The 16,244-nt window shown below is 37.6% G+C and overlaps 1 protein-coding gene across 3 annotated transcripts in view; it reads right to left on the bottom strand.

The window, feature by feature from the left end:
- Positions 1-16,244, bottom strand: part of ADGRL4 (adhesion G protein-coupled receptor L4) — a 129,608-nt gene that overhangs the window by 9,231 nt on the left and 104,133 nt on the right. For all 3 annotated transcript variants that reach the window (XM_079314317.1, XM_079314318.1, XM_079314316.1), the window contains 6 exons: positions 14,593-14,709; positions 13,323-13,516; positions 11,884-12,051; positions 10,162-10,365; positions 8,954-9,174; positions 8,793-8,859 (listed from right to left, as the gene is read on the bottom strand). In XM_079314317.1, coding sequence (XP_079170443.1) covers positions 8,793-8,859; positions 8,954-9,174; positions 10,162-10,365; positions 11,884-12,051; positions 13,323-13,516; positions 14,593-14,709 — 971 coding nt within the window. The remainder of the gene's footprint in view (positions 1-8,792; positions 8,860-8,953; positions 9,175-10,161; positions 10,366-11,883; positions 12,052-13,322; positions 13,517-14,592; positions 14,710-16,244) is intronic.

Raw genomic sequence — 16,244 nt, 5'->3', positions numbered from 1 at the left:
TTGGAGACGTGGGGCACAATTTAATGTTTTACTTAATATTCAGACTAGGCTATGACCCTTGGTTTCTTCAGGCTCTGTAGAGTTATTCACTGCTACTGCTGGATCTATTCCATGCCATATAAATAATTAAATATTCACTGGAGCAGAAAGACCTGGATTTCCCTCACCCCCCAGTTCCTCAAATCCAGGATTATCTAAAGAAATTTTTGTTTTTTAAGCACTGCTGTAATTATTTAACATGAGACTGAGGTTTTGAGACTATTTCCAAGACACATTATTTATAGAATGAAAAAGGAATTCGTAATTTCATGTAGGATATCTTTGTGTAAAAGATACACCCCTGCCTTTCAAAAGTTATTAAAACAGTTCAAATGCCTGCCTTTAAAGGCTCTCTAGTGTTACAAAGAAGAGAAGGTATAAGAAAGAAGCAGCTAATTCTAAAGACTCAGACCTACTAGTTCTGATTCAGTCTGAGCACTTTACATTCAAACTTCAAAAATGAAACCCCAAATCATTCCCTTTTCCTTTCTTAGTCTCTGTCTCAATAATTGATGAAACCATCTATATGCTGATGTCAGATCTCACAAAAAAGAATGAGAAAATTTCTCCTGCTGCTCTCTTAGGCATATACTTGAATTTTTTACATATATCATATTGAATTTGGCTCTTTCAAAAAATGTCTGAAGTTCAGAGCAGCTGTATCTGTATCAGTCTGTACAATGACCCTCATTATGAGCTTTTGAATTAATGAGCTTGTGATGGTCTGAGTTCTGCCACAGAGAGCAATGCATTTCTGTCTCTCTGGCTGGATGGCTAATGGCTGGTAAAAGGACAACATTCAGTGGGTCATCCTTATTTCAGACGGGGGAGAACGGAATTAAGCTATTAACAATACAGCAGTTTAAGCTTCAAAATGAAAATGTATGCTATATTAATTGCATAAAATTGGACACAAGCTGGCAGTCAAACAGTCAGGGTTTGTCTCCTGACTGATTTATCTCATTACCATGTCCCCAGTGAATATATCTTCTCGGATGTTTTAAGTATACAACAGCAGTCTTATCTGGGAGTAGGAAATGGAACAAAAACATTAATGAACCCCCTTTAGGCTGTATTTTTGGGAAATATTGTCAATTATTCAGGGGTAGAATTTTATGCTTCTGAGATTTTAATGATTTCACTTGTTTTAAAAGTTAAAACATAGCCAAATGAGTTTATTACAAATCCTGACTCAGGGAAAAAAAAAAAAAAAGTTCACATAGGATTATAAATAAATAAATGGGCTTTCCATGTTTTCCATCAGGGTAAACAGCTTTGCAGACTTGTGGATTCAGTGTTATTTCTTATTGGATTGCAAAACTAAACACGTTATTTACAATTATTTTCAATTCTGAAGCCAAGGGCAGGAGGTATGAACCAGCAGAGCTGTACCTAACCTCAGAGCTGTACCTTTACCCCAGTTAGATCCAGTGGTAGGATTGGTGTCTATTTTGCTTGCAGTGTAAATAATTCCTAGGTTTACTCTTCTTTTCCAGCAAGCTTTTGAGAAGATGTATTGTCTTGTGAGTTGGGAGTGACATAAATCAGGCTGTTTAATGAACTGATTCATCAAAAAGTTGAGACTACACATTGCTCCTATCCTGTGGTTTCCTTTCATACATGGAAACCTTTCTTAGGCTGCATCTGGAGCCTTATGCAGAAGCCCTGCAGGAGGAGTTTTACATGGCAAAGAGGAGTGAAATAGTTGTATATCATCTTTTAGTACAACTAGCCCCAGTGACTGGATGAGCTACCAGGAAGGAGAAAGTATCAGGAACATGGCTGAGATGTGAAGTCTGAGAACAAGTTGTATTTTCCATTTTGGAGGTATGAATATTTGGCAGAAAGCTATCCATACCTTCCACAATTTGCCAAATCCTCTCAAGTATTTGGCCTTTTTCAGAAATATCTATGATTCTGCTGTGGATATGGTCACAAAATCCCATGGTGTGATTTATCCTAAACCATAAAAACTTCTTTCAGTGTCCAGGTGACATTTCCAAGCAGAGTATTCCTGTGCAATTACTGTTGTGAATTTAAATTTGCCTCTCTAAATGCCTGTCAGGGATGAACCAAAGGGGCAGTGGAATAGTGTAAAAAAAATCTGATTCAAGTGAAAAAATATGTCATGTGGGTGAAGTCATTATGTAACTGCTAAGAAAGCCCAAAAGATATCAGTGTATGTTAACTACCTGAAGCAAACCTACAGTGTCCTTTCAATGAACAGTTTAGAGTGAGCTTGTATGTTTATAGTAATTGTGCTTAAAACAAGGCAAAGTCCAGAACCATCAAGAAGACACTAAACAATTATGAAACCCTAAAATAACAAAACAACAAAACCAACTTATTTCAGTCAGTTGTCTGGCCTTCTTGAAAAAAATATCCACAAAAGCTGATTATACATGGACTCATTAAAAGAGTGGGCACAGTATCTCTTTCTAGAACTGAAGGGGGATGTGTGAGACATTAATCTGCACTGTGGAACCTCTCAGGAAATCTGCAGCCAGCTGCCACATGCAGGTGCTGCTCTTCTCCTTTCCCTTGACATCCACCTGTGCTCCCTCCCCTGCTGTGTCTGCCTGGGTCACTCTGGGTGACAGAGGACACACCTGAGTTTCAAGTTGGTGTCCTTTCAGTGACTGCAAGGGAGAACTTAATGTACTTTTTCTTACAGAGCTATGAAATTGATTTTTTAAAAAACAAACATTTTTATTTGGAACATCCTTCAAGGACCCTTCAGCCTGATGTGATGAATTTGTTACTATGCAATAACATAGGATCAAGTAATTTTTCTATTTCATTACTCTAATATGACTAATGGACACTCCCTCTTTTTTCTAAGTATTTTCAGGGACCATAGAATTGGGGCTTTAATGGCAGAGAGAAGGAAGATAAAACCTTGATTCATGTGAAAGCTCAGGTCTTGCTGAGAAATTGCATTGAGTTTGGCAACATGGAAGCTGTGTTTTGGAGATTGAAGCTGATCCTGTCCACTGAACAGGGCAAGTATTTTCTGACTCAGTTATTATTTAGCACAGCAGGTGTTGTTGCTGAGCAGCACTGTGGTTTGAACTAATCTGTTTCAAGCAAAGTTGCAGACTCAGTCTTTAATGCCACTGTATAATTATTTCTCTCCGCTTTATCCACAATGGCATAAGAAATGCCATGGAGACACCTTTAACTGAAGCCACAGAGGGGCTAATGAAAAGGGGACTATTAGTCTTTAAAAAAGAATAATAAAGGCATTGCTATTCCCAGTAGGAATTTATTTCCACTAAAAAGGCAGACTGAGAAATAACGTTAGATATAAAATGGCTATTTTCTGAACAACATACAAAAAATGGTAGAGTACATCTATCTAAGAAACATAACTAAGAATTTATCACAAAAAAAACCCCAAAAAACAACATAGAACTTTTTAGAATGTAAATATTCACTGAAAAATGTGAGATGGTTCTATGTTTTGTTGTGGTGAAAGTCAGAGGTCAAGCAACATTTTTGATAATTATTCTTGGAATATCAAGAAATGTCAGGGATACTGAATGTGCAATGCTTCATGAAAAGCATGGATAATAAAGTGAGGAAGCCCAAAGAGGCAGTGGACCTGATGACATCAGTGTGATGTGACTCACCTCAGATGGACTGCTTTTTTCTCTCTTTTATTTTTCTTTTTCCTTTTCATATTTATTTTTACATGGTAAAAATGGCCTGTCAGACTATATTCTTTATTGAAGTTTGGGAAAATGTAATATCTAAGATTCTGAAAATATTTTTTATAAGAAAGATGTTCAGTTTGAATAGCCTAGATTAAATACACGAAATTTGTGAGTACATGAGAAAACAGCACAGTAATGGATTTACCAGGAAATTTTTCTGCATTGATTGCAGCAGTATTACTAATCCTGAATCAACCTGAATGTACAGAACTGAATAAGTATTAGAGCTGTCCATTAAGATTTGATAAATGCACTAGTCCATTAATTTTACCTTTTTTTGTTGAATAAATTATTTGACAAATAATGGTAAAATTAATCAAATAAATTATCTGATGAATGTATTTTTTAAGTAATCGACTAGCCCTAATGAATATGCAGGCAGCTCCTTAATGAAAAGCATTACTCTACTGTTAGCCTGCTTTCATCACTCATATGTCACTTTTTGTATTTTGCCACTGCAATCTGTATATTTTATTCATTTACCCATTCATTTATACAAGAAAGGTTCAAAACAGCATGGTTAATCAATCACTGAAGTTCTTAGAATATTTTTGCTTTTCAGTTGATTATTTATTATATTATTAAAAAGGGCTTGGATATTCTGGGGACACTGCTCACAAGTGTTATTCCTGGCTTGTATGTTCAAGTCAAGTGCACAAGAATGCTCTGAAAATTGCAGGGTTCATGTATAAACCATTTTTATAGTTGCAAACACTACAATTACCAATTGTTTCAAGAAACTGGAACTTGAAGCCAAGCCAGACACCTTCAAAGTCCCTATAAACACTCATTAGAGGAGTAAAACAAGGAACAGCACACAGGAGCTGCCTCCTCACTGCACAGCACTGGGATGTTTGGATAAAAGCCACGGAGAGGATTATCTGGATGATGTTCAACTCTGGAAATGTTCCAACCTCCAAGAGCAAGTCTGTATTTTTTTATTACAGAGGTGATCTCAACAAATGATAGTGATAGATTTATACTGTCAAATGGCAAATTGCACCTATTAATGTTACAACACGTCACACTTCTGAGTCCTGGTTCCTCACAGAGGTGTGCCAATTTATTGTGGCAGTGGCAGTAGGTACAACAGTCAAGTCTGCATGACTCTGTCGATACTGCAAAGGTACAAATCACATTTTCATGGGCGACTTTGAACTTGCTGCACAAAGCTCAGCTGAACAGGTTTGATGGGAGAACATTGTGGGAGACAGGTATATTAGAAGGGTTGGCTAAAGCTACACTTGGAATAGCAGTGATTCTTTTCCAAATTTTCCTTTTAATGTCTCGTAGACTTTCATAACTGCAGTGTTAATAGCCCTTGGCCAACCCTTCCAGACATCATTTCTACTCCTGAGTGGATAACTAATATATAGCTGAACTCAAAATAGTTACAAGTGGAAGGACTTATGCTGTGTCTGCAGAGTTTAAAAGATGAAGTTTCCAAAAACACCAGGGGTTCAGAATAAAGCCCTTACATAGGTCTACTCCCACTCAGAAAGCTATGATGCCAGAGGTGGGGAAAGCCAAGCTGAAATCCTCCACAATGGGAAGGAGTTTGCTGTTGGCTGATATTGCATGCTAATCCAAACTGCAGCCACGTCACCCTGGTGGCAAATAGTCATTTCTATTCTACACACTTATTACAGGGAGATTATTATTGTAGGAGTGTGTACAATAGAAAAGAAAATCTTCTAGGGCTTCTTTTTATTCTCTTTTTTCCCCCCCTCCCATTTTCATACCTTTTAAATCTGGGGTTTATATTTGTCTTTGCCTCAATCAGTCTTGGGTTGCCATATGTGTGAATGTTTGTCTCTTAAAGCTTGAGATAAACTCACATTTCTATTAAAAAGTTTAAATACTTGTTATAAATAATTTCTCCATACTCGTATGCTTTGATCTAATCTACTGCATAGTTTTAGTTAAAATGGTTGTGGTTCTAAAGATTACAAATATTAGGAGGAAGAAATAAATTGTAGAAATTATCTTCAGTTTGCAGCTTGTTTTGTAAAGGTTTAAAATGCTCTTTTTTTGCTAAGTCCATCTAAAGAGTATCTGACCTATTTCTTTTCATGCACAGTCACCAATCTAATAATAATAATAAGTTTTAGATGGGATCAATAAGGCAATTGCTTTGCACTTAAGACTTCTAATAGAACCTTAGTATTAATAAGCAAACACCTTCAGAAGCAGCATTTCTGCTTTGGCAATCAGAGGAGAACTTAATTTGCACTCTGATAAACACTTGAGCTCCCTATGCTTCATTATTACTACAGATTTACAGCCCAAGAATGTGTTTGAAACAATGTGTCCTGAGACAGCTAACCCCTTGGTACAGGAGTGGTTCTGTTCTTCATCATTTACATGCTGTCTCGAGGCATATTACAGCATAATCCAAACCACAAATCTCCTGGGCCACCCTCACACAAAAGGAAACCACTATTTGGATACATGGGCATTTGTCCTGACAATGATTTTAATGTTTCTGTGCAAGAATTTTGTGGTGAGTAGCCCTCCAGAGAAATGGTATCCATGGTCTCCCAACTATCTTGGAAAAATGACAAACTCAATGCTATTAGTAGATGAACTCAGGATTAAAGGTAAACTTGAAGCTGCCAGATTTTTCAGCTTTCAATATGATGGTTGCAGTGCCCTATCTGGTTATCCCAGAACAAAAGTGATATTTTCTTGTCAGAGTTAATTAATATTTTTTAATTCTTTCTTTTAATTAGCTGTGGGCAGAATGGAAATATTGGGAAAAGACTGGCTCCTGTAATTAAAAAGACTGCCTGAGTGGTGACTTTGGAAAGAGTTTAATCTTTGTCATGCTGGATACCATGCAGTGTTCTCAACATGAAGGCAGGACAATGGAAACTGAATTACTACCAACAATGTGCTTTCCATGGAGAAGACATCTGACACCAACTTCTTCTAGTGTCAGTGCCTATTTTCATTGGGTTTTCCATATTTTCCTTTATTCCTGGATAGAGCATGAGCTAAATACCTGCACATTTAGAAAATATCCCTGTTGCAGTTCAGGCTTCATTTTGCTATCACTCCATCAAAGCAAGCTGTCCAAACCCTCAAAAAACCCCTGGAGCTGCTGAAACACCTTGCTGAAAGCAGGTTGCCTTTTCCCCCAATGGTCTAGTGGCACATTGTCACAAAGAGACAATAAATAAAATTATACGAATACTGTGAAAACAAGTTAGCACAAAATACTTGTAGGACACATCAATAGTAGCTGAACAGCCACAGAGTTCTTTGCTGTTCAGCTGTAGGTCTTTAGCATGGATTCACTTAGGCAAAGGAGTGAGAGAAAAAGAAACAGGCTGGCTGCTCTCCTCACCCCTAGGAAGGCTGCACTGGCACACAGGCCTGGATCAGCTTCTAGCATCTCCCTTTTTCTTTTTAATTTGCAGGGAGTGTTGGAAGATCTGGAGTGCTCACAGAATGCCTCAGAGCCCAGCTTGCAGGATTTGCTCCTGCAGCCAGCCAGAATTCCAGCAAAGCCACTGCAGACCTGCTCTGCCTGTGCTCCGTGTACCTGAGATCCCCACTGGGCACAGCTCAGCTGGAGCTGAAAACAAGGCTACAGATGCCTGCACTTGGGGCATTTTGTATGTTTTGGTAATGTGATTTTATGTGCTAACCCTACAGAGATACATCACTGTGCATAAATCTTTGCTTGAAGGCACATGAGGAACAGGGATGAGAGAAACAACAAAAACCCAGCCCTGCTGCCTCCATGGAAGAAAATATAAGCTCCAAAGAGGAAATAGGAAATTGTAAACTTAAACCTAAGAATTGTAAGAATTTCCTAGTAAAGGATGATGTCTCATCGTGATTTTATTCCATCCCAGTAACCTGCTGGACACCAAGGCTGTCTGACCCAGAAGCACTGAGCCAAGGAAGTTCTGGTGCTTTGCCTCTCAAAATCTGCTGTGCTCACCAGGAGGCTGAGATGGGGAGGCATAACCTTGCAGCTATGTCTGGCAGGTTGTTTCCAGCTGTACCCAATATGCAGTGGGAATTTGGTGTGAAATTTGACCAGAATTATGCCTGAATCTTTATTAAGCTTGGAAATGGATGCCTTGAAATAAAACTGTTTCACTACCAAGTTGTATGTGTTAGGATCTTCCACTTCTTTTTTACAAATCCTCACATTATACCAAATGGCTTGAAAAGCAACACAGTTGTAACTCACTTGACCATAGATGTGAGGCCTCACTATTGCACCTTCCCCTCCTGCTAGCTCCAGTTATCACTGTCAACACAGTGATACAGAATAAAACCCCATTACAGCTAGAATGGTTCCTTAAACTTTATAGCACTTAGAGATGCTCCTGAGACACCAAAAACCTCTCGATTCAGAATTGAACATGTAATACCTGCCAAATTTGCAGGTTTGAAACCACTTCCAAGAGGAATTAAAAAGGCCCTCTTCAGAGCTGAAATAGGGCTATCAATACTTGACTCGCCTGCCCATGTGAAATAGCGGGTTCTTTTCTCTGACGTCGCAATTTAGTTTAAAATGGCTTTGATGATGACAGGGTACACGCCAATGATAAAGCCACAAAGATGACAGTCTAATCTCACCAAGATGACCGATCGCTGATAAGAGATTAAGTCACACAACATTTGAAAAACCAGAAAATCTGTCTGCTAGGATGGTGTCTGTGTACGCCTCCTGCTGAGCCATGCTGAGACGCCAGTGACATACAAAGACACTTCTCTGTAAAAGCCAGAAATGCTTCACAGAATTTCTCAAACCATTGGGATAAAAGAAAGAGAGTAAGAAGAAAACTCCTCTGATATTATATTGAACTTTTTTTGTCAAACCTTCATTTTTCAGACTAGTAAAGTATTTAGATGTACGGCATATAAATAATTTAGAGGTACTATAAAAAGATCTAAATTAGTCAATTCTGTCCTATAATTAGCACTTACAGCTATGCTGGCAGTGGGTGGGTGATTATTAAACACCTTTTATTATTGGCTTTATGTACTACAATAAAAAATTAAAATTATACTTACAAGAATTATTAGACATGCTGGTCCTATAAAACTCCATATAAAGTTATTCTTAGTGCTGAGCCAACATCTGAAAATTAAACAGCAGAAAATGCCTTGAAATGTGCTTTTGTGATTATTGCCTCCTTCTGTACAATGATTTGAACAGAGAAACAGTGACTTACACTTCTGTGGTGCCATAGTACTTGTATCCCAGAGCAGCAGAGATTCCAACAACCACGGCTGGACTGACATAGCCAAAGACATAGAAATTCTTGTGCAAGAAACCCTTGTTGTAGATGACTCCCACAACTATAAGGTAGAGGTGAATACCTTCAATGCACATCCATGCAAAAGCAGCTAGAAGGAAATAATGGAGTAGTCCAGCAGTAATTGAACAGAAGAGCTAGAAATTCAATCAGAGAAAGCAGGAGTCATAATTCTATTAATAGGCTTTTGTCAATATATATTATAATGTAATAATGCATGCACAGCAACCGAGTGACTCTAAATTGGTGATTCAGCCCAGCTATAATGTTGGTTAACAAGAACTTGGCCTACACCCATTTGCAAACTCGTTCACTAGTGTTTTCTGTAGCAAATGATAAAATAGAGACTGCATTCAACTTTTCTTTCCAGAAAAACTGTATAAATGGTTTGAATAAGTTGATCCTATTGCTGAGTAGTCTATATGCTTGATCTACACAAAGTTAATTTGTATTATTTTGATAACATTGTAATTAGGCATAACAAGGAATTATTTCTGAAATAACTTTTGTTATACAAAGTGTTTATGAAATTATATTTTTCAATCCATCAATACTGGAGTGCTAGCTCAGGGATAGCAGCTGATATTTTTTCAAGTGTTTTTAAATCCTATTCAGCTACTTATAGTAGTCTCTTTTGTTAATTTATGTATAGTTTTATTTCCTAAAACTAATCTGAGATGCAAAAATCAACACCCCAGCTTTCTGAAAAGCAAAAGGGACAGGTCAAGGCCTCACATGTGGCCCTCCAGCTAACAGTTCAATATCTCAGATGTCAGCTTGGGATTGCAGCTCTGGCCTGATTTTAGAAAAAATCTGTTACCCTGGGAGCGACCAACGTGGCTTTATACAGCATCCTAAGAGAAGTGAAAATGCTAAACACATTGAGATCACAGTCTCAGTAAAGGTGACAAATTTTAAATGAAACCCATGGAGCAAAGTCAATACACAGCAGCTCAGGCAAAGCCCTGTTTCTTTAAATGACCATTTTGTATTTCCTGTTACCGTACTGGGAAGTCAGGGTCACTGTTGTAGATAGGAAATGCAGGGAGCAAAAGGAAGATCATATCTTATACTGTATATTTATTTTGCAATCCAAAATCAAGGCACAAGTGAAAACTACTCACCTTATTATTGTTCATATTAATTCCAATCAGAAAAATAAGTTCCGCCAGGAAAAGGCTGCAGCAGAGGTTTTTGTGAATTGTTGTTCTAGTGCTTTGAATTTCACTGAAGAACCAGAATGTGAAAATGCACATGGAGAGGCAAATCAACGAAATAATTATTCCTAGCTGAGTGATTCTTGTAAGAATGCTATAATTTGTAACACCCTGGGGGAAAATTATAATATAGTATTTAAAAGAACAGCTTTGTAACTTCTCAAGAAAGACCTCATTCTATAATACAGCTCTTTTCTTCTTTTCTACAAAATATTAATCAAAACTGTTTGTAGAGTTTCACTAGAAATGTACACTTTGGATAATCTAAAAAGTATTGGGTTTTCATGAGACAGATATAATTCTAGGGGAAATTAGTAATAAACTGTATATATATTCCTGCTCTTGCATTTGCTGATATTTCTTAACAAAACTTTTTATTAACATCAGTATCACCTAATAAGATTTTCAAAATCAGATCATTTTAGTGAATGACAAATACACTGGCAGTAGGACATCTATTAATATGACCCAAACATTTTCTAATATAAAAGGACTTATCACAGCAGTGACTTAGATAAGGAAGACTGAATAACTGACTTACTGAATTTGCACCATGATCAAAATAAGACTCTGAAATAACTATCACTTCAAGCAAATGCTATTCCAGATATGTAACATGAACTTTCTCCAGAGAAACACAAGATACTTCAGTACAGGATGTGATTATTTTCTGTATAAGAATACAATTTCTTTTCCTGTTTGCTATTTGAACAAAGAAACGCTGAAATACATCTGACTGTACATCAGCAAAAGGACAGTATTCATCTGACCAGAAAATGTATCAAGTATTTTTTTACAAAATAAAGGATGAGAGATTCTTCACCTCCCTGCCTTTCTTTTCAAAATAACTATATAAGTACCTGCAAAGGTTTTAAATTTGAACTGAAGACTTAGGATGCTATTTAGCAACCAGGAAACAGCCTCTATCAGCATGAAATTCACAGTGTGAGAGAACTGTCTCAATACAGTATATTCATGCTAATATTCTGCTTGCTGTCAGTTCTGATACCTTATAAAGCTGCCTCCTGAGGCAGGACCTGAGCTCTTGCAGATCCCCACTGAGACTCTGGAAATCTATGGGGCTGCTTAATATAAGAAGGACAGAAATTGAATGGCCATTCTCCCAGTTTTGTGCTGGTTGTGAGTGTCCATGTTTAGTAGTCATAAACTTCAGACTGATTATGCTGCTGCAAATTCTCCAGAGAGAATTTAAAGCAGATTTTTAGATGCCAAGGTTAGAGAACTGGGTGGCAAAGTTTTGAGAGACAGAAATTCAGGGCCATATGGTTGCTGACCACCAATGAATGGCAGATAAATCCCACAGCAGTCTTAAAGTGAGATTTAAAATGAAATGCAATGCTCCAAAAATAAGCACAACAGACTGTGTTTTTGGAACAAGATACTTTGCTGCATCACTGCTCTGTAATACTGCAGAAAGGACATAAGGAAATTCAAACACATATGGGAGGAATTTTGTTTGCTTTGTGCACAATAAATTGTGCATTTGCTGAACAAAACCAAGAGACAATCTAAAGGGGGGTAAGTATGCAGGTTGCACTAAAATAAAAACATAAGGAATGAAAACAGAAGACAGTATCAGGTAAAACACTAAATTAAAATAGCACTTACAACGGAGCCACCTGAGGACATCAAAACAGCAAAATGAGTCAGATGATTGCATTTGCATGAGATATGAGTGGAGTTGGAATGTGTCAGCTCACAGCCTTCTGTAGCCCAGTTGCCATTCATTGTGTCTGAGTAGTTCCAAAATGCACATTTAATGTCTTTATCTGCAGTCTGGAACAGAAACAAGATGTTGTGCTGATGGCAAAAGGCAGGATATTTCCCATCAAGAGACCTCTCTTCTGCTAGACCGCAATTCATTAAAAAATGCTTGTTATCATTGGGAGGCTGGGAAACAAAAAACACCTTCTGCAAGGCCTTTTCCAAGCAATTAGAACGTGGCTGGGGATGAAAGCAATTTATTCACACAGCTAAAACCCCACCAAACATGTAGTCTAACCAGATTACTGAACCCTTCTGGCACCTGCAGAGATGTTGGAATTTTTTACCTATTGAAAACATTGTTATGCATACACTTGCACCTGCTGAACATGGACTGGACTCCAAGGTTACAGCCACATTGCTTATCCTTTCCAAATGAGCAGCTCAAAAACTGAGACTTATTCTGCCCATTTTACAAAGCAATCTGGGATAAAGCCCGAGTGATATCACACCTGCTATATCACCTGCTACACAACAGTGATGACTAAGACCATTAGTATTATTTAGTACAGTTAGTGCTTACTAAATCTAGTCAAAGACTAAGTCTCCCCTGTAATATAGGCCTTATAAATATATGCAAATTTATATAAAGATGATTTCTATCTCAGAAAGGAAGTAACAAATTGGAAAGTGTGTTACCATGGTTAGCACCTTGTCCTACTGCTCACCTCTCTACAGAGTTGCTTTCTTGTTATGTTTCTGATGATTCTTTGTGCTAAGTAAGGTGATTTTTCAGATATGAATGAAGCCAGCAAAAATTTGTATTTGCTGGAAACAAACCTATCATTTTAAAGTAAATGTGTTCAGATTTCAGAAATAACAAACTTCAAAACTATAGGTTCTGCTACTACCCCCTTATACCAGGCTACCTTTTTGGCATTAACCTTGAAGTATTACTTCCTTTTTTTTTAGTATACATGCTACATGTCTGATAAACTTTCCAAAAGAAAACCCACCTAAATGCAGAACAATCAAGAGCCTGTAATATTGTCTGGTTCATTTACATCTACATTTTATCCATACTCCAACCCAGCAAAGATGGCATCATTGCCCTGGTTTTAGTCCCATAGCAATTTTCCTCTGTCCCATGTTTAGCATGGTGCACTTAGGATATCACATTTGAAATTAATTTTATAAGAGTAGTAAATGGTAACCTCACATCAGCAAACACCAGAATTATGTCTTAGTTTATCACAAGCTGCAGGTACGCTTACATCACATAAAATGATTAGCTAACGTTTTGTTTTACTCGAAGCTGCTAACAAACCCCCCCCCCCCCTTACCTTGGCATACTTTAAGGTAAATGTTATTTTCTCGAGCTCGTAGAGTGTGGGTGGGTTTGAGCTAATTGCCACGGCCACAAGGGCAGAGGTGACAGTGTGTGTGTGCTCGGAGGGGTCCGGGGAGGAGCGGTTTGGAGGCGAGGAGAGCAGGGAGCCGATGCTGCCATACCGCAGGAACACCACGGCCACAGTGCCTACCGATCAAACACACCATGCTAGCACTCATGGAACAGCAAGGTTGAAGACGTTAAAGAAACAATAAACAATAGACATCATTGCTGCTGTTGCATAAAATATGCAAAACAGAGGGAGCCTTTGTGGAATACTTATAAAAGTGTTTTAGAGACAATGAAATATAGCTTTATTTAAAACAGTGTAACTGGCATTAGAAATAAAAATGTGTGTTCCACTGGCAATACTAATTAGATGTGTGCATATGTAGTTTTCCTAGAGTAATGTATGCTTGCTGCTGTTCTGCAGCTGGTTACACATGTGGTGTCAACTCTTATAAAGTAAAATGTCTCACACCTAAAGTAAATACTGGACCTTTCTGAAGAACCTGGCTTGCTTTTGTAATGACTTCCATTACATTGGACCCAGGATGGAATACAAATAGGGAAAAGGAAAAAGTATTTTTGTATTCAGTGCTGATCTTAAACAATGTAGTGACTGGCACCACAATAAATCACATTTTTAGATATAGATACCTGGAGAGATACAGATTAGATGGAAGATGAGGATTGAAAAAAATATTTTCCATCATGTTTATTAAATTATGTGGTTTAATTCCAGAGATGTTTAAACACATGCATTTTTATTTAGTGATGACAGTAGTTGTAAGCCCTTTCTGTAGCACTCTGAGGTACAAGCCATGTTTGGGTCCTGCTGGTTTTGACACTAAAGATTTCATGTTCTTGCCTCAGTGAGCCACTCTCTGAATGGAAAAATGCACCAAATTTTGAAGGAGAAGTAGCACAGAGAGTTGAAGGGGGCAAGAGCAGATCTGTGATTGAGAAATGGATAAAGCTCAGATCTGTGATACCAATGGTCCAGTGGAAACTCACTGGATACTCACTGTGCCACTGGATATGTTAGAAATATCAGTCTTGAGACAATAAAGGAGAAAGGGAGATAAAAATACCTTGTCTTCTTTGTAGGTAGCAGTGTGGAAGTTCAGCCTTGGTTAACTGCACATTTGGATGTTCTCTAGTGGGTACAACTCTATCCAAGGTGTTTATTAACCCACCTACTCCCCAGCCTTTTTTCTTACCATTTGGATGAGGTTCCTTTCTCTTCTTTGGAGAGATCTTTATGTAATCTCCCCCTGTGTATACATGAGGGTGGATGTGTTTCATATGGTGTGAATCAAAAGCAAAAATCTTGAGTGCTACAAAAGAAGAAAAATAGTTTACAAATCACAGCTCCATTATGGCCTACCATAATTTAGAGATGGATTAATATATGTGCTACTGAATTGCATAATTACTGTGAATTCAAAGAATCTATCCTTGTGCAAAAAAAAATAAAATTCATTAATATAACATACTTGTTTAAACATCTATGTTTTTTTTATATTTTCATGCATACATTTTGCTCCCATACTTTTTACTCTTTTCATGAAAAATATAGTGTCTTATTTACCTTGCCTTAAATTAGGTACTGGAAAAAACAATGTAGGTTACTTTAGGAAGAGCTATTGCTTTATTAAAAATGTATTTCTGAAAGGGGCCACAAATCACAATTATAAAAAGGAAAGCATAAAATTCTCCACTGAATAATAACATTTGATAAAAGCCAATTTTTTGAAAGGTATATATTTTATGGTTATCTATCCATGCTACCAAACGCACATTGCACCAGGAACTAATGATGTGTCTTGTCAAAAAGCAAACAAGCATCACCCCTTAGGACAAAAACTACATTAGAGTCTATTGAGCTCTTTACTTGCTTCATTACCGTGCTGAGTTTCAATCACTCAGGATGGCAACAAAAAGAAGTCAATCAGGCTTTTTTTTGAAAACAAAAAACAAAACAAAACAAAACAAAACCAAACAAAACAACAGCAAACAAATCTAAGACTTGACTGATGGAGGAATATCACTAAGCTAGACCATCTGCATTGCTTATAGCACAGCACACAAAAATAATATGAGCTATTCAATAGACCAGCTGTCAGAAAATGTTTGTAAGGGCTGGAGTTTTGAAAAGCTCATAGTTCAAGAGCTTGCACCAAAAAAAGCAATGGAGAAGGGTGATGATGCAGGTCTTATCCCAAAATAGCTGTGTGTGGCACATATGAGAACTGTGAAAAATTTATTCATGCTGAAAAACAGTAACAAAAAATTTTAGGGTTTGAGTTCAGTTTGGAAATAAGCTCATTCAGTTTATCATTTTAGAAAAAAAAAAAACCCTAAGGGATATAATCATTAACCTTTCAACACAGGAATTCCTCTCCATTCTCTTTATGCTTTTTCTGCCACCGTGGTGACTGATCCCCAGTTCCACTGGAGACTGCTCCTGAATCCTCTCTTCCTGACTCATGGCCTCAGCTCTGTGGTCATGAGAGCCTCAGGCTTGACCTGCCTTGGGACCACACCAGGAATCTTTCTCATCAAGCCATCATATAAAACAGCAAGCTGGTGAGAGACACTGAAGGATTGTACTAAATCCAAAATAAGAAATCATATCACATACACTGTGGGGACATGCAGAAAAATAAAGATGAAAGACTGGCCATTGACAAAGGAATCAGCCATGCTTTATCAGGATTTTCAAAGCTGGCTGGTGTCAGTCTTACTCCTCTCTCAGTGAAGGAATGGTAAAACTATGATTACCACAGCAAAATCAGCAGGTATTGGTGGGAAGACACCAGCACACAGGGAGAAGGTAGGTGAGCAAAATGGTGAAGTTGAGACTAACCAA

The sequence above is a fragment of the Erithacus rubecula genome, assembly GCF_903797595.1.
Source record: "Erithacus rubecula genome assembly, chromosome: 10".
Classification (NCBI taxonomy): Eukaryota; Metazoa; Chordata; class Aves; order Passeriformes; family Muscicapidae; genus Erithacus; species Erithacus rubecula.
The sequence above is the reverse complement of the archived record's forward strand: the minus strand, read 5'-3'. Positions and strand labels throughout refer to the sequence as shown.